Source organism: Haemaphysalis longicornis, unplaced genomic scaffold (assembly GCF_048455015.1).
Source record: "Haemaphysalis longicornis isolate Haplotype H1 unplaced genomic scaffold, Haemaphysalis longicornis Haplotype H1 scaffold_2, whole genome shotgun sequence".
In the NCBI taxonomy this organism is placed as follows: Eukaryota; Metazoa; Arthropoda; class Arachnida; order Ixodida; family Ixodidae; genus Haemaphysalis; species Haemaphysalis longicornis.
Genome location: NW_027526295.1, coordinates 221,790,511 through 221,816,165, shown reverse-complemented (window position 1 = coordinate 221,816,165; position 25,655 = coordinate 221,790,511). Strand labels below are relative to the sequence as shown.

The following is a 25,655-nucleotide window of genomic DNA, read 5'->3' as shown; positions in this document are numbered from 1 at the left end:
CTATCACTTTTTTCGACACATGATTAAACAGGCAAACGGGCAACACGCACACAGCTGAGCCAGCTGCATGCAGCCGCCAACTGCTGCGCTCCCTGGTGTCGGAAGTCAGAAGTGACTACATTTCCTGCAACAACTTGTCAACCTGCCGATGACAACCTCACGGTAGTGTCAATCGTTGGCCCTGTAAGCACTGTATGCTTCTTTATTTATTGTAAATCGCATGTCAGTCGTAGATCGTTCTGTTTTACTCGTTGGCCTTATATCCAACCGATTGATAGAGGGACTGGATTATGGGCTGGATAAACGAAACATTGTCGTCTTCCCTACTCCCTCCCATGAAAACGTTAGGACAACGCAAGATCCTGCCGTGGCATTGAAGTTTTCCGATGCGCATGACCATTTGTGAAATGGCTCTTATAAAATGCCATTATCCCCGCTCAGCGCTTAGCCGTCTGCTTGCAACTGCAGGTTTCGCCGGCCACTGTTTGCAGTCATGCTGTCCAGCCTTTTAAAGGAGCACCAACAACGGCAGCATGTGCGTAGGGAAGAACAAGGTACGCTAAATTCTCGTAAAAAAATACGACAACAACGTAACCTAGATCACCCAAATTTTACAGACCGAAAGAAGAAGGAAGCTACAGCTGCCGCAAGTGCACTTACATCAGCAATGGTAGACCACCTCAATGTTGGGTAAGCGGCCGGAAAAACTTTTTTGCGCACATTGGCCGAAACCCACCAGGGTTAACTACTACAACTGTGCGCTTTTTTTCATCATGTCCCAGGGTGGCACAGGCTTATTTAAACCAGAGAAAGCTGGACGCTGAAGCCAAGCAGCTGCATGCCAACGCCACCAATTTCAGCAAGCAAGCATCAAGCTGGCTTCACCTGGTGGACAACTTTAACCATGCATTGAAGGTGAGGTGACTTAAGCTGCGAGGCTAGTACGTGGACAGTGCCACACGGAAAGCCGATTTGTTTTAGGTGAAATTTAGGTACAGTACATGTGCAATTAGGTGGGGTAATTTGGCCAGTCACAGGCCAGGACTTCTTGTACCTGTTGATTCTGACCACAACTATTGAACGGTACCACATCTGGCTGTATGATTACGTTCAACACCCTGAATACCCCTTTCTTTTTGCGTAAAGACGTGCACTAGAATTTTCTGTCTGGTCACTGCAGGCAATCTACAAGATGTAGCTGACAATACTCTATCTCGAATACACCATCTCAACACGTTCTGATATCTTGTAAGCACCTCAAGGACCACTGAGTGGATCACATAAAGGTGAAGTTTATGGAGCTCACCACAAAAAAGTTGATTGAAGAGTGGACAATGGACATAAAATCACCGAAATCGCCATGTGACCAGTGGGTGGTACTGCTGTCACAATCACAGTTTGGACACTGTGGACTACATATGAAATCAGTCGCAGCAGCAAAGTCATCTTGACTATAGGTCACTTCAGGGTTGCTGGCACAGAAAACAAAACATTTTAAAACAGAGCTTTATTATCCTCACTGATGCTGGTGTACCTTGTATGCGAATATGCCCTGCAGGAAAGCCAACTTTCTCTGACGATCATGATAAATGATCGTGAGTGAAGTGAAAGAAAAAAAATGCTTCCCATGGTCGGAATGGAACCTGGGTTCCTTGCGTTATGAAGCCGGCGTCTACCCTATTGCTCCATTTCGACATGGTGAGAGTGAACGCCAAGCAGCAGGTGCCGATTCGCGCCGTGCACCCCAAACCCAAATGTTAGGCCTAAGGAGTGCACACACGAGGGTTGCTGGGGGTATTCTGGAAAAGTGGTGCTTACCTCCAGAGTAGCATGTACCCTCAGTGTGGGATTGGCCAACCACAGAATCCATCACGGGAAGGCTTCGCGCTCAACCATCGTCGTCGTTAGACGGAGGGGTGCATGATTTTTTTTATCATGACTGAACTGTTCTGAAGTGTGAAAACGTTTGTAACCTGTTTCGTTTAAGGAACTTGGAGATATTGAGAACTGGGCCAAGAGCATCGAGGCAGACATGCGAACCGTCTCCAGTGCCCTGGAGTATGCATACAAAGGTACTACATTAGACGTACTGGCTGCATATGTGCATTTTTCTAAATGATTTATCAATGATTGTTTTGAGCAGTGGGCCAGCAAGGATCATGAACCAGTGCCATGTTTGAGTCTGCATCAGTAAACCAGAGCAGGTAAGCTAAAAATAGCGTACAATTGTGCTTGTTCGTCGGTGTGTTTAAAGAATTCCACTAATAAACCAAAACCTAACGGTACATTTATGACCCTTACAAGATGAAAAATTGCAAGATCAGGCCAAAATCGAAGACAGATTGGATGATTGCATGTTTCAAAATATGTCGCTTTTTTTCATATATCCTGCTACTTTTTTGCGTGTAGTAGGATATATGAGCAGACATTGCTTTAAAGATAAGATTGACTCGCATCACACTGAGGCTAAAAGTAATGGCAGGTGCTTCAGAATGCAAACTTTCCCAGTTCGATTTTCCCTAAAGGGAAAGGAAGAAAAATGGACATTATCATCATTTTTCAGCGAAAAGTTTGGCATGGAAAGTATTACTGAAACTGAATAGAAGAAATGTTGAGGAAAAAATGCATGTAACGGCGCTAAGGAGGGCAGCCAACATCTAGGGAGGCATGGAGGACCAGTTGATGCAATTTTCTCATGTTGGTGCATATGGCTAGGTATATGCTGACAGGGTAGTTTCTGCCTATTCTAAAGAGAGTAGAGCCCGGTACCTGTACTTGTACCTGTACTGACTAGCAATAAATTTTTAAGGTGAAAAACCAGTTTTTGTTCATTACAAAAGATAATCGCTGCTGTGAAGAGTAAATAAAACACATTTGAGCTTGTATCGGATTTAAAACGGCGTCTCCAGGGTAGAAGCCAAGTGCGTTAAAACATTGCTATTCCGCCTGTTGCATACCTGCCAACTCTTCCTAATTTTTTTTGTAAAATGTAGGAATTTCGACCTGGCTTACAATTTTACGTATCGTGCCTGAAATTTTACATCTTCGAAAAAAATATTGGAAGTTAAACCGACACTGTGGTACCTTGCACCGCCATGAGAGGGCAATATATACTCTAGTTATCACCACCTGCAAAAGCTGCAATTTCTGTCTTGGCGAAAAGCAAAAACACCCGTGTGTACGAGATTTCGGCGCACGTTAAAGATCCCCAAGTGGTCAAAATTAATCCGGAGCCTTCCACTACAGTGCGCCTCATCGCCTGCGTTGCGTCGGCACGTCAAACCCTACAATCAATCAATCGAGCAATTTCCGTCTTCTCGGGGTGGGCTACGCATCCATATCCAGAACTCGCTGCAACCTCAGCAAGCCTGTTTATAGAACGTTGTTCAGGGGCCAGCTAGGACTTCCGTGTTCACGTCGCTCTTTGTATGGCTGCTGCTTCCGATTCAGTACGACCGCGATAGTTGCTTCGCAGTGCAGTGGTAGGCTCGAAGCCGTGACAGTAATACCAAGTGTTTTTGAAATCGTACAAGCCAGAATTTGCTTCTCCTGCCCAGTGGAGTTGTTGGTCATTACTCTTCAAGACAGACAGTTTTCACGTATGGTTATGAAAATGCTTGTCACAAAGCTTTAATCCTTTTAAACTTCAAAATTAAAGTGGGGTCATTACTCTTCAAGACAGACAGTTTTCACGTATGGTTATGAAAATGCTTGTCACAAAACTTTAATCCTTTTAAACTTCAAAATTAAAGTGTGCTTCCCCCCGCCACCTTCCGGTCCGCGGGTTTTATGAATTTCCTCAAATACAGTGAAGCAGTGAAGAAGTCTTCAATAAGTATCGCCAGACTTTTGCCTTCAAAGTGCATAAACGGACTCAAGTACGTAGTAGACTTTTAAAGCGAAGCTTTAGTGTCCCCCCTGATGCCCTTGTATTGGCGCCAATATGCCCTGCAGGAAAGCCAACTGATGATCAATGAACGTAGGTGAAGTGCAACACAGAAAAACTTTCCGTGGCCAGAATCGAACCTGGGTCCCTCGTGTTATGAAGCCGGCGTCTATCCAACAGCTCCAGTTCGACTGGTCGAAGTTTGTGTGTGCCTTCAGCAATCTTTGGAAATTTGATGCTTTATACGAGTTTTAATTTAACTGCAAACATTGGCAAAGGCTGTTTATGCCAGCTGTTTAGTTCAAGGTGAGGTAATGGCTGAATTACGTCTGTCTGGTAGTGCAAAGTGTGTTACCTGTACAGTAGTGCTCTAAGTCATCGTATTTTTTTTTAATATCAAAGCTGTGAACGATGTGCAGTGCATATACATGTATAAATGTGTGCTTCACGCAACATTATCACATAAAAAGCTATGATTGAGCAACACTCATGGTTAAACAAGCATTTGCTGTTGGTTTGTTCCACTTACAAAGTTTGTTTCACACAACAGCTTGCCTGTTTCAATTGAAATAGCATCAATTGCAACAGCTCCAAATGTTGCTGCCATGTGTAAGTTCAGTGTTGGCAGCTTTATTTTGCTGCATTTTTTTATTTGTCATGGAAGTCTCGCTGCATGCTATTTTGTGATTACTTTGCGTTCAGATTCTGCCGAAAAAAAAAAAGAAAAATGACAATCAAGACGACTTGTTCTGAATTTTTTCTTTTTTCCTTTTAATGGCCATCTGTTCTGAGAAAGAATTAGTAACCCGGTGTACGGGGCGTCCTACTGGAGTTATGGCCTTGCTGTACGAAACTACCAATATGCGACATTTCAAAGCTTGTAAAAAGCCACTTTCCAAAACTGCGGCGACTAACCTATGGCTTCTCTCGCATGGTCTGTGTTTCAGCCTTGCAGCGCCCGTGCAGACGGCCATTGTCCGTTGCAGCAGCACGCTTCTGTACTCGAATAAATGTGCTGCCAGCTTTGCTTGAGCAAAGCCCTGTGCAAGCAGACAGCATGCCTAGCATGAACCCGGTGACCTGTGTGACTGTTTCACAACGGCAGTTCTTTGAGTTTTCGCACGTAAAGATATGTATTAGCTTTTGGAATCGCATGTCAATTAAGTCCGGTCTAAGAAGCTCTTGTACGAATAAAATGCAGTCTCGAGGCCAGAGACTAGCATGTCAGTTCTTCAGGTTATGTTCATTTCCAAGCACATGGGTGCCTCACTCCTGCTTTCAACGTGGTCTCAAAGGGACAACATGGCCATGAGATGGTGTGACAGTGACAATGGGGGCAGGCATCGTATGCCCGCTACAGGTTGCCCACTTCATCAGGCGTGAGTGTGTGTGTGCGCACAAACCAGCACAATGTCCATGAAGGGAAGGAAGATGAGGGACAGCAATGGAGCAGGCGCGTGGACAGGAGCCGTCACAGTGCCCTCGTTGCCAGCCGTGCCCTGCTGGCTGACTGTAAGCAGCACTCCACATGACGGGGAGGAGGGTCGGGATGGGGAGACACAGGTGCCAACACTGGGTTCCGGCCGGCAGCCGTTAGGCTGGCTCCGCTGGCCCGGAGGTCACCGATGGCGGGGAGCGGGCCGCCGACTCCCACGGCGGCAGGGGGACACTCGCTGGGCAGCTGTCCTCTGTGCCGGCACGTTCATTCAATGCCGTCCAGCTCGAGCTCTTCAATCTGTGCCTCGATCTCGCCCTGGCGCGCCACTTTCTCGAGCTGCTCGGGTTCGGGGTTGGCCAGCTCGCCAGACTCTATCCTCTTGCGCAGCTGCTCAATGTCCCGCAGCTTCTTGCGCAGGTTGCGCAGCTTCTTGGCCGGGTCTGTGCATGCGGCGGTGGCGGCCGGCTGCGGCAGCTCCTCGATTTTGACCTCCGCCTCGAGGGTCTCAGCGAGCTGCTCCACGGCAGCGCAGCCATCGGGGGTGCCCTTGGCCTTCTTTTTCTTCTTCTTTTTCTTGGACGCATCGGGCTGCTGCTGCGCTGCTGCTTGGCGAGCCTCGTACTCCTCGATCTCTGCCTGGGACAGGCCGACGGGGTACTTGGTGCCCGACTGGCTCTTGGCCCACAGTTTGCCCTTGCTCTCGTACCTGCGCGGTGCAGAGAGAACCCGGATGCCGTGCATCGATTCAAGCTCGCAGGAGTGCGGTTTTTTTGACAAGGTATAAAACCACATTCAAGGATCGGAACCCTCATCGGAATTAGCTGAGCCTATGTTAATTCAGCTTTCCCAGGTAGCATGGACACACTGGATTATGTATAAGCTGTGGGCTAATTCAATTGCTTCAAACAGGATCTGTCGACACTGATGTAATGAGGTGTTAGACGGTTCTGCATTATGTGACTGGTTCACACTTGACCGCAAATTTATAAATTTCAAAGCAATCCACACGGAAAGAACATTGTACTCGGACCCTTTTTGGTCTGAAACTATTTTGCCAATTTCTGGCACCACGAAGAAAAACACTAACTGTGCAAGGAAAACTCACAGGATATTTATTTTTCTCTTGAATTATGCTCGCAGTTCCTTTACCAATATTTGAGCAGCGTGTGAAACCAGTTGAAAAAATTACCCTGGGTGCAGGCCACGGTTGTTGCTGCAGGTTTTGCAGAAAAAGTTTCCTTTCTGACTCCTTTGGTTTTTCTATCACTACAACAGCAGATCTGATGGAGGCAAGCAATTCTCTACCTCACTTTCGCTAAGTGCACCACCATAAAACACATGCAATGAGACAGCAGCCAATGTTTCTCAGTGAACAGCGCACACGTCAAAACGCTCTGGGATACAGAAGGCCCATGCTCAACATTGTGCTGCACCGTTGTGCAAAAAGAAGAAAAGTTCAACTAAGTTCACCTATCCCTTACGAGAACACGCATCATGTATTCAAAGAATGTGGGCACATTGCAGTGAAAAAAAAAGAAAGGCAAAATTTAACCATGAGCACCCAAGTCGTGCGGAACCCGACAATGGACCGCTAAGGCCATGTTGCGTTTTAGGGCAGGACCAAACATTGGACGAGAAAGGGTTAATGATGAGACATGCAAGGCAGGGGCCCAATTCTCCAAAACGACGGGCCGTCGCTTTGAAACGACGGGGTAGCGCCATTGAAATGTATGTGTTCTGGGGTTGGGGCCGTCGCTTTGAGGTGCTCAGCGTGAAGTAGGAGCTGCAAGAAAAGCACTATGGCAAGGACGCGAAGCGACACCCACTTCCCTCTGTCATTTCACTTGTCGCTTTGCGTCCTTGCCACAGTGCTTTTCTTGCAGCTCCTACTTCACGCTGAGCACCTCAAAGCGACGGCCCCAACCCCAGAACACATACATTTCAATGGCGCTACCCCGTCGTTTCAAAGCGACGGCCCGTCGTTTTGGAGAATTGGGCCCCAGGACATTCCACTAGATGATGTAGCAGTTAAAGGTATAACATTGGAAGGCAATAAAACAGCACTTAAGAAGCTGTGGCCCTGTTCCCTATTTCAAGATGTATTTGGAGATCTGGATGCTTACAGCACCTATACTCCATTTATTCAACTCCTCATGGGTCCATTGGTGGCCTCTAGTGCCCACATGAGCTGTTTTCCCTTGGTGGATATGTACCGGTACCATAAAACAAGCAGTATTATTTAAAAGCAAAAACAGAGCTAGAGTAAGTGGCTTTGACAAACTCAAAATATATAGGATGAAAGCAAAAAATTATTCACGAAGTAACTGAACTTCAGATACCATGAGCTTACTGTGACTCCAAATTATTTTCACTGAAAATTCTTTTTTTTAGGGATAATGATATTATTCCAACTCCAGCAATAAATATGATGTAAAGGCCCCCTCTTCAAACTCTTTGTGGGCTCCTACCTTCCCCAAAACAGCATTAATGCTGGCATTTCCTTCTACTGCATTTTGCAGCGTCTTTGGACCATTTAACAGTGCAGCTTTCCACACACGGTGCATTTTTCCATGGAGAAAATCTGAGACTGACCACAGCTGCCACGCAGCAATAACATCCAGGTGAAAATTTTCTTATGGCCTTAACAGAGGCTCAGTGTGCATGTCGCACTACACAAACTGGTTTCCTGTATGATTTACGCCTTGTTATTGTTAATTTAACCAGAGCAGACTATAAAGGCAAAATACAACTATGTTCAGTTTGAAATAACTTGACTTTGGTAACTTGCTCAGCTGTATGCTTAGCATGAAAGGCGTTTTTTAACCTAAGAAACACAAGAAATATTGAGAAATTTTCAAATTTTGCTTGGCAGTGACAAGTACGGGCCAGCACTAAGCACATCACTGTTAACTGCACATTGGCATTCAAGTGGCAGAACTAGAGGCCCCAGTACGACTGCACAGTCATGTTTCTTAACAGTGGCTTAGGTCGACGGCCGCCAGTTGCACAAACCAAGATTCTGTGACGTTACGGGGAAATCGCCAGCAAGTGACTGGGGAGGCGCCTAATAGTAGCTACATTGTTTGTTTGAATTTTGCGATAAAATTGGTGTATTGTTATTGTGACATAGCAGTTTCTGTAATAAACGAAACTTGCATTCTGTCTTCATGGCCCTTCAAAAAAAGGAGGAACTGGAGTTCTGAATGAAAATTGGAAAACTTCAACACAGGCAACACACGGGACAAAATCTACGGCATTGATGTCGCTGACACTAAATCCCCTCCGTCCATGGTCGTTTCAGCAGCAGGTGAGAGCAGTACGGAGCAGGCTTAAGCCTGCACTAGCGATGACAGGGCTCGACAAAGGACGGAAGGGTTCAGAGAACTGCGATGAAATAAAGCTGAAGAACTGGAGTGTTGAAGGCTCGCAAGGAACTTACAAAGGCACTTCTTCCTGGGGCACATAGCCATCTTTGACTCTGCGAGCCTTGCGCCACGTTCCATCAGGCCTCTGTGTTGCTGGGATGTATGAACCTGCAAGAGATCCAACAATGGTTTTCTCTTATATACCGGCATAATTCAACAATTGCCCTATCCATGTATAACAAACTATACTCGCACGCAAGTCCCTGAATCATTCTTAGCGCCCTTGAAGTGCTCAAACAGCAAACAGCGCCGTGGTCTCTCGTAAGAGCAGTGCATTGGGCCGCCACTATGTTCTGTACTATGGCAAAAACGTGGAGAAAAGTCAAGGTGCGGTGGGCCAACACCACCTTTTTGTTTAGAGCAGGGGTTCTCAAGCATGTTGGTCCCAGGGTACCCTGCTAAGTTCCGCTAAGTGCCAAGGAACCCCCCCCCCCCCCCCCCCCCGCCATTTTTCATTCCGTTCATGCTACATTAACGTGCAATAAATTCAAAAGCAAGCAAGGGTATAATTTTTTCCCCCATCGACTTTACGAGAATGCGTACGCTAGCGGCACCTATCTCCAAACAGGAGAACATGGGGTAATATAAGACCGAGATTAAAGTGCAATAGTTTAACCACGTGGCTCGTTTTCGGAGTCTGGCTAGCTACAAGCTGCTGGCGAGATTTATTGCGCAGCTCGCGCGTTTCTGTTATGCGCCGAGATGTGCTTACTGACACTCGGGCGTGAGTAATGGAGGTTCCTTAGATCGATCACACCTCAAGTTCACCATATAAGACTTTGCGACTGCGGAACCAGGGAAAATTTATCAGTGGCTCGCGGAACCCTGAGGAGGGGCCTGCGGAACCCCTAGGTTCCGCGGAACCCACTTTGAGAAACCATGGTTTAGAGTGTAGTGGAGAATTTTGTACAAAAGTGGGGTGTCAGTATGCTGAATACAAGTCAGTCTATATATGTTTGTTATTCCACCATGGCAGTGATTTGCTTGAAGCAAAGTTGTGCATTGTCATCATGGTCCCTTCAAGTTGTACTGAAAAAGATAGGAACGTATCTGTACAGGTAACCTGTTCCCTGCCCTAAGCGATTTGCTTAACTCTGTGTCTGGCTGCCTTTGCAGTCTTGCAGGCAGAAAGCTGGTGCAGCAACCAAAGGCTTGGGGATGTATGAAAGTAATGGTTGGCGGCTAGAAACGGGCTTTCAAATGACACAGATGCTTCAAGGCAGAAGCGCCAACTACGGGGGGGCAGTGGGGCTCGTGCCCCCCCCGGATGGCTTTAAGGGGGGGCAGAGCCCCCTCCGGCCCCGGCTGAGGATTTTTTTTAAGGGCTTGGCTCGGCTTTGCGCCCGTCGACATCGGACTGTTGGCCGTCCTGTCTGCCAACTATTGTTTACAATAGTGGTTGGGATCTTGAAAGACAGTTCCGTCCTCCAGATGGGCAGGGGGAAACGTGTCGCTTTCCTTCACGCTGAGTTAGACGTGCTCAGTGTGCGGATTGTTGACAACAATGTAGCGCTTGGCTTGGCTATGGTGGCTAGAAGGGTGGCCCTTCTAGCCACCATAGCTTGGTTCAAGCAGCACGCCAGCAAAGCGACATTTTGTCGGGAGCATAGGTCGGCGCACTCACTCGTGAGTACACTCATTTGTACTCATTTGTACTCAAACTCACGAGTGAGTACGATGATGAGTGAGTACACACCCAGATTAAAAAAGTGAGTATGATGACGATTGAGTACAGGGGTAAGTCCACTACTCGTGAGTACAGAACTCATGAGTATGAGTGCTCATGAGTACAATACTCACGAGCAAGAGTACTCATGAGTATGAGTACTGGTGAGTATGGTACTCATGCGTACACAGTACTCATGATTACAATACTCATGAATAATGTATTTTCGAGTGCTTGCACTCGTTGGTACAGCAGTGCAAAGGTTCTATCACAAACTCAAGTCTGGGCGCGCGTGTACGAGGTTCAGACATTTAGCGGTGGCGCTGTGCTGCTAAGTCTCAAGGATGGTAAAATAAGGCAACGAGAACTGCACCTCCCTCCTTTGCCTGTCCTTGATTGGCGTTGTTAGCGTTTTTAGCGTTAGGACGCTCGCTAAGGGGTCGCGGTGAAAAGGGAAAAACGATGGGGTTAGGTCCCGGTGAGAAGCGCGGCCACAGTTGCTCTGTTTCTACGGCACCTGTTGATTGGAGCAGTTATTTTTGTTTACAACTGCGCGGCCTGGGAACGCGTAGCTGCTTCGTTCCGCTTGCTTCATTCAAATTGTTTTAGAGGAAGCGGCGGGGGCTGCTCACAATGCATGCACTACGCGCACTGAAGTCGCTCTTTTCTGGTCTTAAGCAGTTTCCATAGATGCATGTCATGCTCTGGAGTCGTTTCGTGAGCGGAACCGCTCATTTAAACAGTCTCAGTTAGTTTACGTGATTCGCGTCAAACTGACTGCATGGTTTGTGTCAACCACATGGTTTTATTAGGCTCCCATTTTGAAACTTTTGGCTCAGGTTTGGTAGGACTATGTCCTCGTGCTGTCCATTTACAAGTGAGCATATAGCCCCACCGTGCAGGTTGTGGGTTGTTAATCGGACATCATAATGCCCAGTCGAACGCGTGTGACGCCTTGTTTCGCCTCGCATATTTTGTCGAACAGCGCGGCATCTTGCTGCTGGAGGAGCGTTTTGTTTTCGAATGGCAACCCGATGCGCTGCTTCTCGTTTATGCCACCGTGTAATGATGAAGCTGACGACGACGGTGAATTTCGGTGGTTGTTCTTCCCCTACCTTCATCTGATGTTTACTAGCGGGGCGACCACTCCTCGCTAGCAACTTGTGCCGAGTTTAAGATCGCACTGTGGAAGGCCTCGTGAAAGGGCCGTTTTATATGATGAACGCCAACGCCAGACGTTGGGTTTTTACCTTTAGCTCGCGTCTTGGAGCGTCTCGTAAAACATGTTGCTTGCCCATAACGACACCACCGCATTTTTTTATCGATAGCTCTCAGCTTCATCAGCGCTTCTCGAACCAAGAGCTGGAGATTTCCATTGTGCAACCAACGCACCAACACGGGAATATAGTGACGTCCGTGCAAGCTATCACGCCTCCGAAAAGCCTGTCTGCAAACTTTGTTTTCGAGGTCACGAAGCACGCCAGAGCAGTTGGACAGTGCTGTAACGGCTGCCAAGCACCGGCAGTAACTTGGTGCACTGCGGCCGTCGACTGCGAGCGATACCCGCTCCAAGCCTCCAAAACACATACACATACACTGTTGGGACTGGGCCATCCCAGCTCAGTCACTACTGTTGCAATGTTGCCCTGCCCAGTCCGCTATCGACGCAGCGCAGATCATAGCGACGAAATAGCCGAGCTGACCGTTATTTGAAGCAGCATTTATATACAATATATACAAAGGTAGCAAGAGCGTTACATGGCTAAGACAAGCGCGATAGCACTTCTCTACTCAGGGCCTTCGATGAGATGCCGCCGCACCACCACTGCTTCCGGGCTGGTTTTATACCCCCAGGGTTCCGTTGCAGCCGCGTGCAGTTCCAATGCCTCCAGTCGGAGCTATCACTGGCCGCATTATGAATCTGGCGAATGGTGGCGACGAGATTGCGTCAGCCGAGCCACCACGACCGGGAAAGGGAAGGCGACTCGGCGGCGGCGTCTCCAGGCGTGTCTGCGGAGATTAGTTCGTCCCAGGCATGATTTGGTCCAGCCGTCGCGATGGGAAAGGGAGAGCAGACTCGGCGGCGCCTTTCCCGCCAAGTCGCGGCACGTCTGACGCGGGCGGTTTGACCTAGGCGCGAATCAACCCCGCCATCGGCACGTCGCCAGGTGCAGCGAAATTGTGTCGGGCGCTCTGGCACAACACACACACGGATACAAAAATGAGTGGTCAAAGTCAGACCCGTTTTGGGGGCTCTTAACGGAAATGAACATAGCAGCGCGTAGCGCCCCTGTCGTGTCCCTTTCTTTTTACCCCTGAACGGCTCATTAAAAGAAAAACAAATCTACTCGCTTTTTGTGCCTATGGTTCAGTCATGCAATATTTTTGAATAAATGGGACCAGTAAAACACGTATTCAAAGAAATTTCTACTGGATGCGTCAAACCGCTGAAGTTCACGGTTCATAGATTTGCGGGACGTCTTATTTGGGGACACCTAGTAGTTAGCCGACACAATGTAAAAGGCCCTCACTGCTGCAGGTGCCCCTTATGATGATGATGATGATGATTAGTGGTAGCCTCTTTGTAGCAGGGTGATGACGTGTCATCTCATAGGGACCCCCCCCACCGCTTCCTCCCCCCTCCCTTCGCCGCTTCGAGGCGCACTCCAGGTCTGCCCCCCCCAGAAAAATAAGAAGTCTACGCCACTGCTTCAAGGTTCAAGAAATGGGCTAGTTACAACAACGTGCAGGCACCAAGCTTTAGTCTTTCGCTAGAGCAGTGGTATTTTTTGAATGCGGGAGCATCCACATTCCGAATAATGCTTCAGTAAATGTTTGCGTGCGTGTAATATAGTGTATGGTTGTTACTGACGGCACGTTGTGGCCACAAAGCTCGGAAAACGAGACGACACCAAATATAGCTATTATGGTGTCTGGCATCTCTGAACGTCTTCCCGGGAGGCAGAAAATAAACATTTAACATTTACTGGCGTAATCGACACTTGGTTGACGTCTCGAATGAAGCTGTAATAACGTGCAAAATAATGCACTACGTTACGCTGCGAGTAACGCACACGCATGCAAAACAACAAGACGGAATTCGGCCGGCCCAGTAGGAATTGGTGGATAATTCTCATCAAAACGCAAAATAGAGGAGAAAAAGAAGAATCGAAATGGGCAAAAATCCACTAAGCTGCACTCCTGACAGCAGAAAGTGAACTGCGCTGCTGGGAACAATCAATATGCTGATGCAGTGTTGTTGGGGGGCCAGTGCTCCTCGAGTTCATTTGCACAAGCCACAAGTTGCATTCACGATGGACAAGCGTTAGTTTCTTACGGCACGAACCTGCACCAGCACTAACACCGTCAGCCATAGACATGTGTTTGCCGCGAGAAGTTAAATGGCAGATATTTGCCTCAACTCTCAAGTGCCTAGAATGTTTTGTAGGCAACTCGGCCGTGATAACATCACCCAGCGAGCGATCTGCCGGCAATTTATGCCGCACATGCGCACAGACGGAATAAATTCAGGGCACTTCAGAAGAAATCGTTTTAAGCAGGCAAGGCGGTGACTCAACGCCACTAGTGCATGCAATTGCAATACTAACGGAAGTGCACAGTAGCTGTGCGTAACTTCAATACCTTTTTCATCTGTCGCATACAAGGGTGCCGTATCAGTTGACGCCATTGCGATTGTCGCGGCCCCCTAGCGGCGACGGGCATTGAACCGATTGAACACTGGGCAAGAAGCGGCGCTGGCTACGCAGCGAGGACATACGAGGACGAGCATGCCCCCTTTCTTTGAACTAGTTCACGCCGCGGTCGAGGCATGGAATATTTCTCACAGCCCGCAGATTAAAAATAAACTGCCGTGGGGTGCGTGTCCCGAGCTGCAGTCTTGTGCGACCGTGTTAAAAACAAAAAAATGCCTCTTCGAACAGCTTCGAGACGGCGACGCCGCGGCTTTCAGTGCGTCTGCTCAGGACAAGCAAGTAGATTGCCAGCTGCGGATGCCTCCCGACTGGCCTTCCGGGAGAAGTGAACACCTGAATCTCGCGCACAACCATCCGATCATGTGGACGACGCGGGCCGGCAAGCAGGTTCAGCACGAAGGTGGTGGTGGTGGCCCATAAAGTGGCGCATACCCACTCAGGGGGATTGGCCGAGATTTTTTTTTTTCATTAAAAAGATCCAGATAAGACAAAATGGCACAGTCGAAGAAAGAATTTAGTACGTAGATTGAAGAGAGAAATAGAATAAGAAAGAGGAACGAGAGAGCCTGATCAGAATCGTTTTAGCAAGGCAGACGAGCCGTCTCTGAAATGAAGGAATGGATGGCGTGACAAACATCCCCATGGCAGTGGCCTAGCTTCGTGCCTAAAAAAAAAAAAAAAAAAAGCACTGGCAAGGTTAGTGGCATTCCAAGACGCCGCAGTGGAGCCTCCAACAGCCTTCTTCGGTGATGAGAGAATCGACGGCAAGAAAGGTAGCTCGATCGGCACCACGCAACCTAATCTAAAAACGTTGGCACCACGCGGCTGGCCCATAAAAATGGCGCATTCCCACTAGGGGGATTAGCCAAGAATTTGTTCATTGAAACCAAACCAATCAGATAGAGCAGAAAAGATTTAGCCAATATGTTAAAAAGAAAGAAATACAGAGCAGAGGAGTGGACCTATGAAATAAAAAGCCAACTCGATCTATCTGAAATGATGGAGTTGACAGTGTCCCTATGGCAGTGCCCCAGCTTTTGCGGAGGAGGAATCAGCTTTGACTCCAAAAATTTCCCCGCATTTCCCCGAGGGGAAGAATGTGAAAGTGCGAATGCACGAGTTGAATTTGCGCGGTTCGGGAATGTTCGCGAAAGAGAGATCACACACACACACACAACTACAAAGAAAGAAAGATGCATTTATTCACAGACACCTATTTGTGTTGTCGTTGTACTTGATTGCTAGAGCGGATCTCAGCTTTGAAATTTCGTGTCAGTACTCCTTTAAGCGGGTGCATTAGCCCTTCTCACGCCCGATTCCTGGCCAATCCCCCACGTGGGTATGTGCCATGTCAGCGGCCAGGCAGCGCGCGCCCATCTCCCCCCGTTGCCAAGGAAGACGAGGAGTGCGCGCACCCGCAGCTGTTGCTATGTGGACGGACGGCGGTCGCCGGAATTCAGGGTCGCTTATAAAGTGCGCACTTAAAAGACGAAGCACACGTGGCGCTGGTCGCCCATAGAGAAATAGCGCATACTCGGCGTGTTTGGCCAAGAATTTTAGTCATAAAAATTAAGCGGCGGAACGTCTATTGAGCAAAAAACAAATAACAAAGACAGCCCCGGGACTTCTGGACTGAGAAGACCCCACAATGCCATGGGTCCAGAAATAAAAGATACAAATAAAAAGGAAGGATTTAGTCAGTATATTGAAGAGAAAAAAGGGGGGGCATTTCATGCTGGAGGACAAATAATCAATAGGAACTTTTTCGAAAAGAAAAAACCAGAGATAATTTTTAATTTTTTTCTTCCCAATCAAGGATTCCCTCTTCCCCCTGGAAAGGATATCTTAAACTCAAATTTTGAAATCTGCCTTGATGTTGCAGCTACACAGACAATGATGCTTATCTGTCTCATCGTTTGCCTGGCTTTTTGCTGCACTTAATGGTGGTCAACAAGGAGTACCAACCAGCTCATATTGATACGTTAAGCCAGGATGGTTGAGAGGGTCAGGATGCCGCATGGTTGTAATGATCCAATTGAAGCCACAAAAGACAAGTTAAAAATGCAGGAAATAACTATCACAAAGGATTGACCTCCCGCAACCAGCTGAAAAATTGTACAGAAATTGAGAATTGTCTATACCATGTGAGCATTCCTATGGCACTTCTTTAATTCGCCAACCTTTATATTTCCTTGGTGGCATCAAAGGAACATGTCTGCTTTTACTTATGCGTAAGCATGAAATGGCCCACGGAACGAAAAATATAGCCAGGAGCTGGGTACAAGATTCACTGCTACGTGTTCCTGAGCGCATGCATCAAAAATCAACACAAAGCTATGGCACATTCCAAAGCACATGCTATGGAATCACACGCAGGCACCCTGCGGGCATGAGCACAGCTACGTAGGAAAACCTTTGCACGGACCAGATTCATCCGAAACTACAGATGTTCAAGTGTCCTCAGAGTTTGTTTAGTGTACATTTTTGAGCTAAATGTGTGTAGGAGGGCACTTGACCTTGAAAGCAGTCGTTACTACTATGTTCAAATTCATTGTTGGGAATATATTTGTTGCAGGCACAAGGTGGGCAGTTAAAATACGAGGTACCTAGGTCAAAACCCATTTGAGGTTGGCTTCAATACTCTACACAAATGCGTTGCTAGCACCAAACTATGATGGCATTCCAGTTTAGTGCCAGATGGATCTGGTTGGGTGTCTTGTTTTGATTCTCAATACACTGCACTGGTGTACACCAGACGTCATCAAAATCGTTGGGTGCACCTCTGCAGAACGGTTCCGAGTTGCCCCTTGCACCCCCCGCACGCATTTGGCAAATCGATGGAGTGCCAAGGTGCAATGATGCTTCGGGACAGTCATCTGGAAAGGGTTGAGGTGTCCGTGGGGCACTGGAAATTGCACCGGTTTTTGGGCAAAGCCTCAACGCCCCCCATAAAACCCTGGCCAGCATTGCAACTATCTGGCGTGTCACAATTCAAAAACCAATCATGAAACCAGAAAAAAATCTGTAAAACTTTATTGACAGAATCACTAAAACATATAAAACCGTAGGTGTATGTTACAAAGTCGTTGCTCTTCCCCCCCCCCTCCCCCCGTCATAGATGCATTAAAAAAGTTCCCCTGGGATAACTTCTTGCAAAAGATTGGCGTACATGACACATCATTCAGTATACAATGTCCTGGTCACACACTTGCAAAGTAGCTCAATAGATATGGGTCTAGCATTGTACACCTTGGTTCGCTCCAACCTCTTTCCACACAGCACTACTACACAGGGCTGTATTTACAGGAACGGCCACAGCCCCGCGTGCAAATACAGCGCCCCGACAACGTGTCCGTCGCTAGCGCGGTACACAGGAATCCAGCAGCACCCCCACGGCAACTACGGGTGTCTTCAGAAATGGAGCAAGCATTGTATCTTGCATGAAGAGCAGAGAGAGAGATGCACACCCTTGAGCACTGGCTGGCAATTCACGCAACACCACGCCACAGGTTATTCTAGAAGCATCGCGGCCATGCTGCCGTTGGTCATAAATAGACTGAGTTATTAGTCCTCTACTGAAAGTACCATATGTGCTCCAGCGGGCATGTACGAGGAGGGGTGCAGTTATACTTGATCATCCCAAGCGTGTAATATATGCACATACTTATGTACATGGACACAGTTCGTCACACACACAGACACACACAGCTAGCTGACTATGAAACGCACCTCGACGTGTGCAAAACATACATGACCACATGGGGCCCACAAGCAACGCAAGCCCCCAACAAAAGGAAGAACAGGGAGGGGGAGGATTTGGCACTTATCAACATTACACTGAGCTGGAGATGATAATGCTGGCCAAAGTTTTACAACATTTTCACTCGCTGGTCGCATAGTTTGTTCGCCACTACGTTATCTCTGTATAGATGGGCACCTTGCCAATCTTTATATACAAAAGACAAAGCCCACGTGGTTGCATTATGCTTCAGCAATAAACTAGAACAACAAAACACTCATTGAGCTTCAAACAAGACAACCTACAAATAACTAAAAAACACCAGTTAAAAAGCAAAAAAAAGGGAGTGGGCCTGAATTTTATGTTAGCAAAAGCAAGCTTCCTTATTTTTGCAGAAATAGAATATGACGTTGCCTTCAACAAAGATTAAATAAATGTTTGCTTTTGTTAAAATACACAAACAAAAACCAAGGTGGCGGCACATCGCAACAGGGTCAAGGCTTCTTTTCGAAATGATGCAGCAAATAAAATTCTAGAAGAGCCGAGGCTAAAGTGGCAAAGTGCAAACTGCAATGCCTACTACCTCCGCATAAAATGGGGAATTTCAACGGTTGATCTAGGGCAAATCCTTTCTGCATTTTTCATTTCTCCCTACGACCGATTTTTCTTCGCATTCCACTGGTTGTCGCCGATCAACTCCATCTGGGACAGTGAACTCCATCTTGTTCCCGTGTTCCCTCACTCAGAGTTTCACTTTGTGGACCTTTGACAGATTTAGTTGCCTGCTCCAGACCGACCAGTGCGATTCACTTCGTGAATGACCCAGCTCAGCCTTCCAATTTTGAAAACATCGCCCAAGCTGGTACCATTGCTCAGGTCACCAGCCTTCCAGACAAGGCTTGCACAAAATTTCCAGCTTCTGTCGGAGGACGTGCAGCCGTTGTGCTAGCATCACTCTTGTTCTAGACTAGTGCATCGGGTGGTTGCTAGTTGCGGGAAGAAGCGAGCGATGTCAAGCACCACTTATTTTTGGGCTAGCCTGCAAGGTGTTGTGCACACGCAAGTGGAAGCGCACGATACGACACGAATTTACACTGGGCTCAACGAGCAGCCCACTACTGCACACCCCGCGCCAGGCAGCAGAAAGGAGGGGCGACTAGCAGCACCTGTACAACAGAGCGTAAGGTGTCCTCACATCGGGGCGCTACTCCACCTCCCTCGCTTGGCTGCTTTCCCTTCATGTAGAAGATGAAGCCATCGAGGCTTACAACAGAGAAATTCGGAAGCCAGTTCAGATACAGTGCGTCCACCTGGCAAGCCAGATTCGGCTTCAAAGTTATCTACCCCCACGAAGATAACAATGGCGTGGAGATAACCCTGACTTTCAGTTCAAGAAGAGGGAGAGACGTTATATGAATGCTTCAGTACAAGCATCTTTCCCAAACCAGGCTTAAAAAGCAAGTAACTAGGAAGGAGGAAGAGTGACAAGTGCAGGGGACTCTTCCCCTTCTTGAGATAAATCTATGCAATTCTGTACAAGATAAATACTGGCAGCGACATCAACCAGAGGCCAAGGAGACGACAGCCCTCTACGCAGCTAGTGGCACTCTGGCCACGTTTTTCCGCGTCCAGAAGTTTCAAAAGAAAGCAGCACTGCTCCACCGTGACGAGAAAAGCAGTAGCGGTGGCGGAAGCTGGCGGCGCCCCACTTCTCCGACTACAACCAGTATTGCACAAACAAAAGGTTAGATATGTCACAGTCTGCACCGCCACTTCTATAATAAGAGCGCACTGGGCCACTCACTCGAGCCTCACGCATGAGCTGTAAATATCCTTGGTTCAAGCATGGGCAGAAGCCATGGCTTGCCGAAGGAAAGGAGGGGGGGGGAGGGGGAGAGGAGCAGCTACCACATTATGGCAAGCCAGTCCACTTGGGCACCTCCACAGTGCACAATGGCCCCAGAAAGGAACAAAAGGTTTGCATGCCTCGGCCAACAATTTGCTGCTGACCAGGCAATACGCAGAGCATTCTTAGATACAAATAATTTTCTCAAATTTTCAGCAGATCTAGCCCGGCCTGGGTTGAAGGAAGTAATCAGTACACTGCTGAGAGAGAACCAAAACCAAGCTTCGCAGGCACTCGCTGAATGCTGCACTCTGATAAGCTGTACCTCAACGTGCCTGTGTGCAGAAGCAGAGTTATGCCAATCCGTTCGCCATGCTTACATCTCGAGCAATCAAGTGGCATCTTGGATTACCAGCCAGAAAGTTGGAATTCAACAAAAAAATGCACTTATTGAGGCAAAGTCGAACAGTAGGCCGGCACTTCTTACTTCACATGGAACAAAGCTTCTCTTCCTCGCAGCAGTGAAAGCTGTACCGGCCACACAGGGCGCAGCACGAACAAGCAGCGCAGTGGATGCTTGTGGTGCCCGACAGACGCTCCGGAGAGGAGGAGGGGCAGGGAAGAAAAAAAGCCATTGACCAGGTTGTGCGATGAGGCCAGCCGGCCCTGCCCCGAGTGGTTACCAGTTGGCCATGCCTGGCTTGTTCAGGGTCATGAAGTAGATCTGGCAGGAGGTGCCGCCCTTGGCCGACGAGAAGAACACCTGAGCCAAAGAGAGAAGGGGCATGGGATCAGCTGTTGCAGCCTCGCAACGGGGCAAAGAGCACTCCACACTGACATCTCAGCACCAACGTGCAACCACTATGTGCAACCAGAGCTTCTCCTGCCCATGTCACGAATGAAGGAAGGAACACGTGAGGCTCACAACACGCAGCCTTTCATGCGAGGACACGGGTGAGACAGCTGAATCAGATTTGGGAGCAGTTTTTTGGAGCAGCGAAATCTCTATTTTGGAGCAGAAGAACCTTGATTTGGAGCAGAAGATAGACATTTTTTGTGCCACCTTAGGAGCGCAGAAATCAAATTTTTGGCAACTCGGGGAGGGGGGGGGGGTGCACTTTTTAATCAGTTTTGAACGCAGATAACGCTGAAACAGCCTTTAAATAAAGTTTTTTTTCTACCAGAGTATCACAACGTAAAAGTGCACTACCTTTTACAAATCATTTTTATTTAAATTCTTAGGCTGTATGCACAGAAAGCTGGAGTGCCGTTGAAAATATAGAATTAAAAAACTAAGCAAGTGTAGGGCATTTTTATTATCACGTGAATGCCGAAAATATTATTTTTGTAATCCCAGACACAATGTAATCCCAGACAATTTGTAATCCCAGACAATTAGGCACAAGTGTAGAGCTACGGCAAAAGTTGCACAAAGCGAAGGTGACAGTCGTCGCACCTCACAAGCCCTCCCACTTCAATCCCCAATGTGCACGTTCACAGTTCACTACGATCATTATTTGAGTAACGTTGGTATGTTTAGCCACCTCCATTTTGGCATTAAATTTCACTTCAGATAAATGAACCATTATTACTAGCGTGCAGTAGTGGCCCGTCCCGCTATAAGGACACTGCTTGAACATTTTGCAGCGATGTAACTGGCGCCGCCACATCTGCAATGTCGATCGTCCCATTCCCGCCGCTCGCAAGCTCACTGTCAAAGACAGCAGTAACTTGGTGTTTTATAACACCGCAATGAGTCCGAAATTTTACTTCAAGCATGCACCGCGCCTCACATTCAAAGCCGAAACACGGCAAATTCCCGGGAATTGCATTGTTTTTGATGAACCCCGGTCTGTCGAGTCACGCAACTTCCCGAAAGAGATCAAACAACTAAATATAAACCCAGCCACCCCATAACCAAAACCACGGTAGCAACCAACCGCCGAAGAGCACCCTGCCTGAACCACCAGCAACTGCTTCGCCTGGCGGCCATGTTTTCCAACCTTCACCACATCAAGATGGCGGCGCCCACTAATGTCGTTCCGGAGATACAGCGTTCCGAAAATTGCCGTTTTTTTCATCAACCTGCACAAGTAGTTTGTCGCCTCAGTGCATATAAGTATTTCTGACAGGCCTTTGCAATTATTTTCGACAGGAAAACTTCAAAAACTCGCAGATTATAACATGTGCTACCCAACATTGTGACTTTCACAAAAACTATCTCGGGGACAATTTTGTGCAGGTTTTTTATTGAATGAACAATCAATTAAACCTTTACAAACAGCATCACCTTGGACATGCCGGAAAAGTATGCCGTCAGTAAGCATTTTTCCCCACTGAAACTGACGGGAGTGTTAAATCTTTGGCTCTCAGACTGTTTTGGAGCAGTTTGGCGCAATTTTTGCAATTTTCAAGCTTTAGGAGCAGCCTGGCGCAGGAAAACAAATTTGTATCAAAACTGCGCAATATGCGCAGCTGTCTCACCCCTGGGTGAGGAGAAAGAGCGGGGTACAGTGTAAAGGATCTGTCACGTAAACAGCTAAATGCCTGTTGGCACCTCAAAGTAAGTTAACTCTCACTACTGCCCACTTTCTATTACAGTCCGCCTTCCACTTTCTGCTACAACAAACTCCACTTCATCGAAATTTCCGCTTCAACGAAATATTTCCAATTCCCCATCAGTTAGCCATAGAAGTCAATGCAACAAAGTCCTTGCCACAACCATTTGTCTGGTTTGCTTTCGCTTCAATGAAATTTTCGCTCATTGGGGCTGGGTTTGAACATTTGTTTTACAATAACATGAGCATAACGTCGGCTATCTGGAACTTTTTATACATTCAGGACGCTTAGTTTTACCGAAAACGTGCACCGCGCGCCCACACCACCACCCAAAACAAAAACAAACTCATAGGTGGACGCCATTGTTTGCTGGTGATAACGATGTGGCTGGCCGCTTTTACATGAGGCGCAGGCCCGATTCGCCAAGTCAAAGCTACAGCCAATCCGCATCCAGTGGAAATTGTGCAAATGTGCTCTGCTGCTGGCGCGGTGCCGTAACGTGTGTTGTGAGCAACTGTCCTTGCAGTTTTCCTTCCACAATTCTTCAAAGTCAAAAGCAAAAATAATGCTTTCGTGTTTAGTCTTGAAACCATATCATCCTATCTTAGTCACGAGTGTGCGGTTGCATTGGATGCAAGTGCGCGTGGCTTGCCTGCTAAGATACGTTGTTGCTGTGCCCAGTCAGAGCATAAGATGACGGCACTGCTCCTGCCTCAAGCGGGAGGGGGCTTCCAACAGCCTAGCAGCTATCTGGAAGTAATCAGCTCGGTGGACACGCCTTGTTGTACAGCAATACGTTTTGCGCCTGCATTTTTTCTCCCCCCGTAATGCACTCTTTGCGTGCAGGTAAAAAACAGATAACCATTGGTATGTTTGTTATCCGAATAAACCAGGGTGTCGAACCGGAACCGAACCGAACCGAAAACCGGAACCGAACCGGTATTTTTTTCGGAACTGAACCCGAACCCGAACCGTTATTTTTTGAGCACGCTGAACCTGAACCGGAACTGAACCGGAAAAAGAAATAACGGTTACCGGTTCATGCCGAAACGGTTCGACCCTCTGTTGTTGATATTGCACAGTCAATGCAATTCAGGCCTTTTTTTCTTTCCCGTACCATCAACTTCGTACTTGCTCGCGCACTTTCCCCTCCAGACAATTGAACACTATCACGCTTTATGTAACAACAGGGGAAATGAATGAGCACCAATGTAGCATTGGTCTGTTGCTGCTGGAGGCGCGAGCGTAGTGCAAGCTGACCAAACGAAATGTCATTCTCGGCAGCTTGCAGGTGATATAAAACGACTTTGCCCTTCCCTACCTGCGACTTCATTGGAGAAATCAGGCTGCAGGAGTGCTCCACTGCGCAACAGCGAAAGCTCACACCCGATGTGTGCAAACTTTTTGCATTTCATAATTTGTTGAAAAGGTCCGACACCTGCAAATTATTAATACTTGACAAGTGTGACCGCAGGAGCTGCTCAGTGGCTAAGCTGTTTGCTAAGCCGTTTGCCCAACTCGCTACATTGCTTCTACTGCTACTCGTTCCGGAGGGGAGTACTGCTGTGGACGAATTAAAGAGCGTCTACCCAAAAAGTCCCATCTCATGCTCCACGTGTCAAATTTCCCTTTCATTTTGTAACCGCATTATCTGTTATAAGATTCCGCAATGTAGCACACGGAACGATGGTAGGGGTTCAGGCGGTACGATGACATACTGATTGTAATGCACACTTTCGGTATCGCAAAAGGAATTGCAGTGGTCAGAGCAATAATGCAGTGACTGAGCGTAACTAAAGCTTACTTTTAACAAAAGTGTGGCTAACACATTCGATAAGGTGACAGCTAACAAATTATTCAGGGTTACCAAATAATCTAATTCATTGGTAGTATTTATGTGCCTGTTGTAGAATTTTTCTGTTTTGTTACAAATATAAAAAATGTGCGCCATTGTTATTAAGCGCTGGTATTTGAACACGCCCGTACGCAGGACTAAATTTAAGGCCTCAAGGTTAGCGTGATGGGCGATTGCATAGCGACAATTGCGATTTCAACAAAAAAGGAAAGGACAGAAAATATATCCCACCATCATATCTCTTGGCGTTGGCTTTATGAATAGTTGCTAGGACAACAGAAAGTCTGAGCGATAAAGAAGGTGGTAAATCGTCGCCACTTCATGTGTTTTTCTAATATCTCCTAATTGTTTAAAGTTTCCTTTGCAATTGCGCCACTGCCCTTGGGGAGCAGCACCATTTTGAATGTTAGTTTGTGTTTTGATTTGACGGTCGTTTTAAACTAGTAAATGTTTTTTTTTCTAATTTTAGTGATAATTCAACTAATCGAACCGGTTCGCGAACCGGTTCGCGAACCGGTTCGGTACGTGATTTTGTCGAACCGAAACTGAACCGGAACGAAATTATTTCACCCGAACCCGAACCGTAACCGAACCGGTATTTTTTTCGGTTCGACACCCTGGAATAAACACGACGTTATTGTGCATCACTCCTTTTTCTAAACATAGTATTACACTGCCAATGATGTAAAATCATACGTGGCCATTTTTCTTGTCCTTCTGTGGTGTGCCGGGGCAGATTTGCCCTCAACGAATTTTCACTTCCAACGGAATTTTTCGCACGTCCCGTCAATTTCGTTGTAGCAGGATTCGAGTGTAACAGGGTCAACATGACCACTGCTGTATGCACAGTAGGAACAACGCTGCTATAACCTTGCATGCACACCAGTGTTACGCCAACTACACCAACTGCAGGGTCCCTCCGGACATGTGGCTTCAACCAATACCACTTGAAATTGCTCACTTGTCAGACCCTTCATTCGCACAGGGTGTATGTAGCTGGTCCCTTCAGCTTCCCCTGCCTGTCAACACAATTCTAGCTTAAAAACTATTCACACTGTGCTCGGTGAAATCAGCCTAGCAACAGGCAATGGAACTTATTTGATCAAACAGTGGCCCCACCTTGTCATTACGTTCACACAGAAACTTGAGCTTTTGCGACTTCTTGTGCATGAAGACGCCGTCCAGGTGGCCCGACTCCACGCTCCGGATTTCAATGGCCTTGTTGCCCCAGCCCATGATCTGGCCCGTGCCAACGTAGGCTGCAGCGCAAGAAAAACAGCACGCACGCCCAGCTTGTTGCCACAACACAGGAGAACCGCACAGCTATCACAGCTACACAACGCCACAAAAAAGCGGGCCGCTGAAAACCGATCGGACATGATTCTCGCTGATTAACGGCTTATAACAAGGTGTTTTGGCTCATCCTTTGCAATTTTGTCACAACAAGGTGTTACCTTACAGGCACTACAAAATAAACCCGAGTGACTGGTTCAAGAGACTACACACTACGTCAACACATATCTGCATT

General features: G+C 47.4%; 3 protein-coding genes across 11 annotated transcripts in view; 1 reads left to right on the top strand and 2 right to left on the bottom strand.

The window, feature by feature from the left end:
• The first annotated feature begins 44 nt into the window (after positions 1–44).
• On the top strand, positions 45–4,957 carry Blos1 (biogenesis of lysosome-related organelles complex 1 subunit 1). 2 transcript variants are annotated; one of them, XM_077699441.1, is made up of 7 exons: positions 45–183; positions 469–554; positions 618–690; positions 783–915; positions 1,988–2,072; positions 2,144–2,204; positions 4,834–4,957. In XM_077699441.1, the coding sequence occupies exons 2-6, from the start codon at positions 494–496 to the stop codon at positions 2,161–2,163; spliced, it is 372 nt and encodes a 123-aa protein (XP_077555567.1). In that variant the 5' UTR covers positions 45–183; positions 469–493; the 3' UTR covers positions 2,164–2,204; positions 4,834–4,957. The 2 variants fall into 2 exon arrangements, with proteins under 2 accessions (XP_077555567.1, XP_077555568.1); XM_077699442.1 differs by having other exon boundaries at positions 3,955–4,957.
• On the bottom strand, positions 4,629–14,212 carry Pym (partner of Y14 and mago). Of its 2 annotated transcripts, none has more exons than XM_077699439.1 (3): positions 14,058–14,212; positions 8,764–8,857; positions 4,629–6,030 (listed from the first exon to the last, which is right to left on the bottom strand). In XM_077699439.1, exons 1-3 carry the CDS (start codon positions 14,101–14,103, stop codon positions 5,589–5,591), a joined length of 582 nt encoding a protein of 193 aa, XP_077555565.1. In that variant the 5' UTR covers positions 14,104–14,212; the 3' UTR covers positions 4,629–5,588. The 2 variants fall into 2 exon arrangements, with proteins under 2 accessions (XP_077555565.1, XP_077555566.1); XM_077699440.1 differs by lacking the exon at positions 14,058–14,212 and adding an exon at positions 13,762–13,937.
• A 3,376-nt stretch (positions 14,213–17,588) lies between these two features.
• The window catches only part of Msn (serine/threonine-protein kinase msn), a 45,859-nt gene continuing 37,792 nt past the window's right edge, over positions 17,589–25,655 (bottom strand). For all 7 annotated transcript variants that reach the window (XM_077699430.1, XM_077699433.1, XM_077699436.1 and 4 more), the window contains 2 exons: positions 25,247–25,386; positions 17,589–20,476 (listed from right to left, as the gene is read on the bottom strand). In XM_077699430.1, the coding sequence (XP_077555556.1) occupies positions 20,393–20,476; positions 25,247–25,386 (224 nt within the window). In that variant the 3' untranslated portion in view covers positions 17,589–20,392. The remainder of the gene's footprint in view (positions 20,477–25,246; positions 25,387–25,655) is intronic.

Coding starts and splice junctions, on each gene's coding strand:
- Blos1 (XM_077699441.1), top strand. CDS start 494: ATGCTGTCCAGCCTTTTAAAGGAGCACCAACAACGGCAGCATGTGCGT. Junction 555..617: donor TGTGCGTAGGGAAGAACAAG/GTACGCTAAATT, acceptor CAAATTTTACAG/ACCGAAAGAAGAAGGAAGCT. Junction 916..1,987: donor ACTTTAACCATGCATTGAAG/GTGAGGTGACTT, acceptor GTTTCGTTTAAG/GAACTTGGAGATATTGAGAA.
- Pym (XM_077699439.1), bottom strand. CDS start 14,103: ATGGCGTCAACTGATACGGCACCCTTGTATGCGACAGATGAAAAAG. Junction 8,858..14,057: donor GTATGCGACAGATGAAAAAG/GTATTGAAGTTA, acceptor GATCTCTTGCAG/GTTCATACATCCCAGCAACA. Junction 6,031..8,763: donor CCCCAGGAAGAAGTGCCTTT/GTAAGTTCCTTG, acceptor TGCACCGCGCAG/GTACGAGAGCAAGGGCAAAC.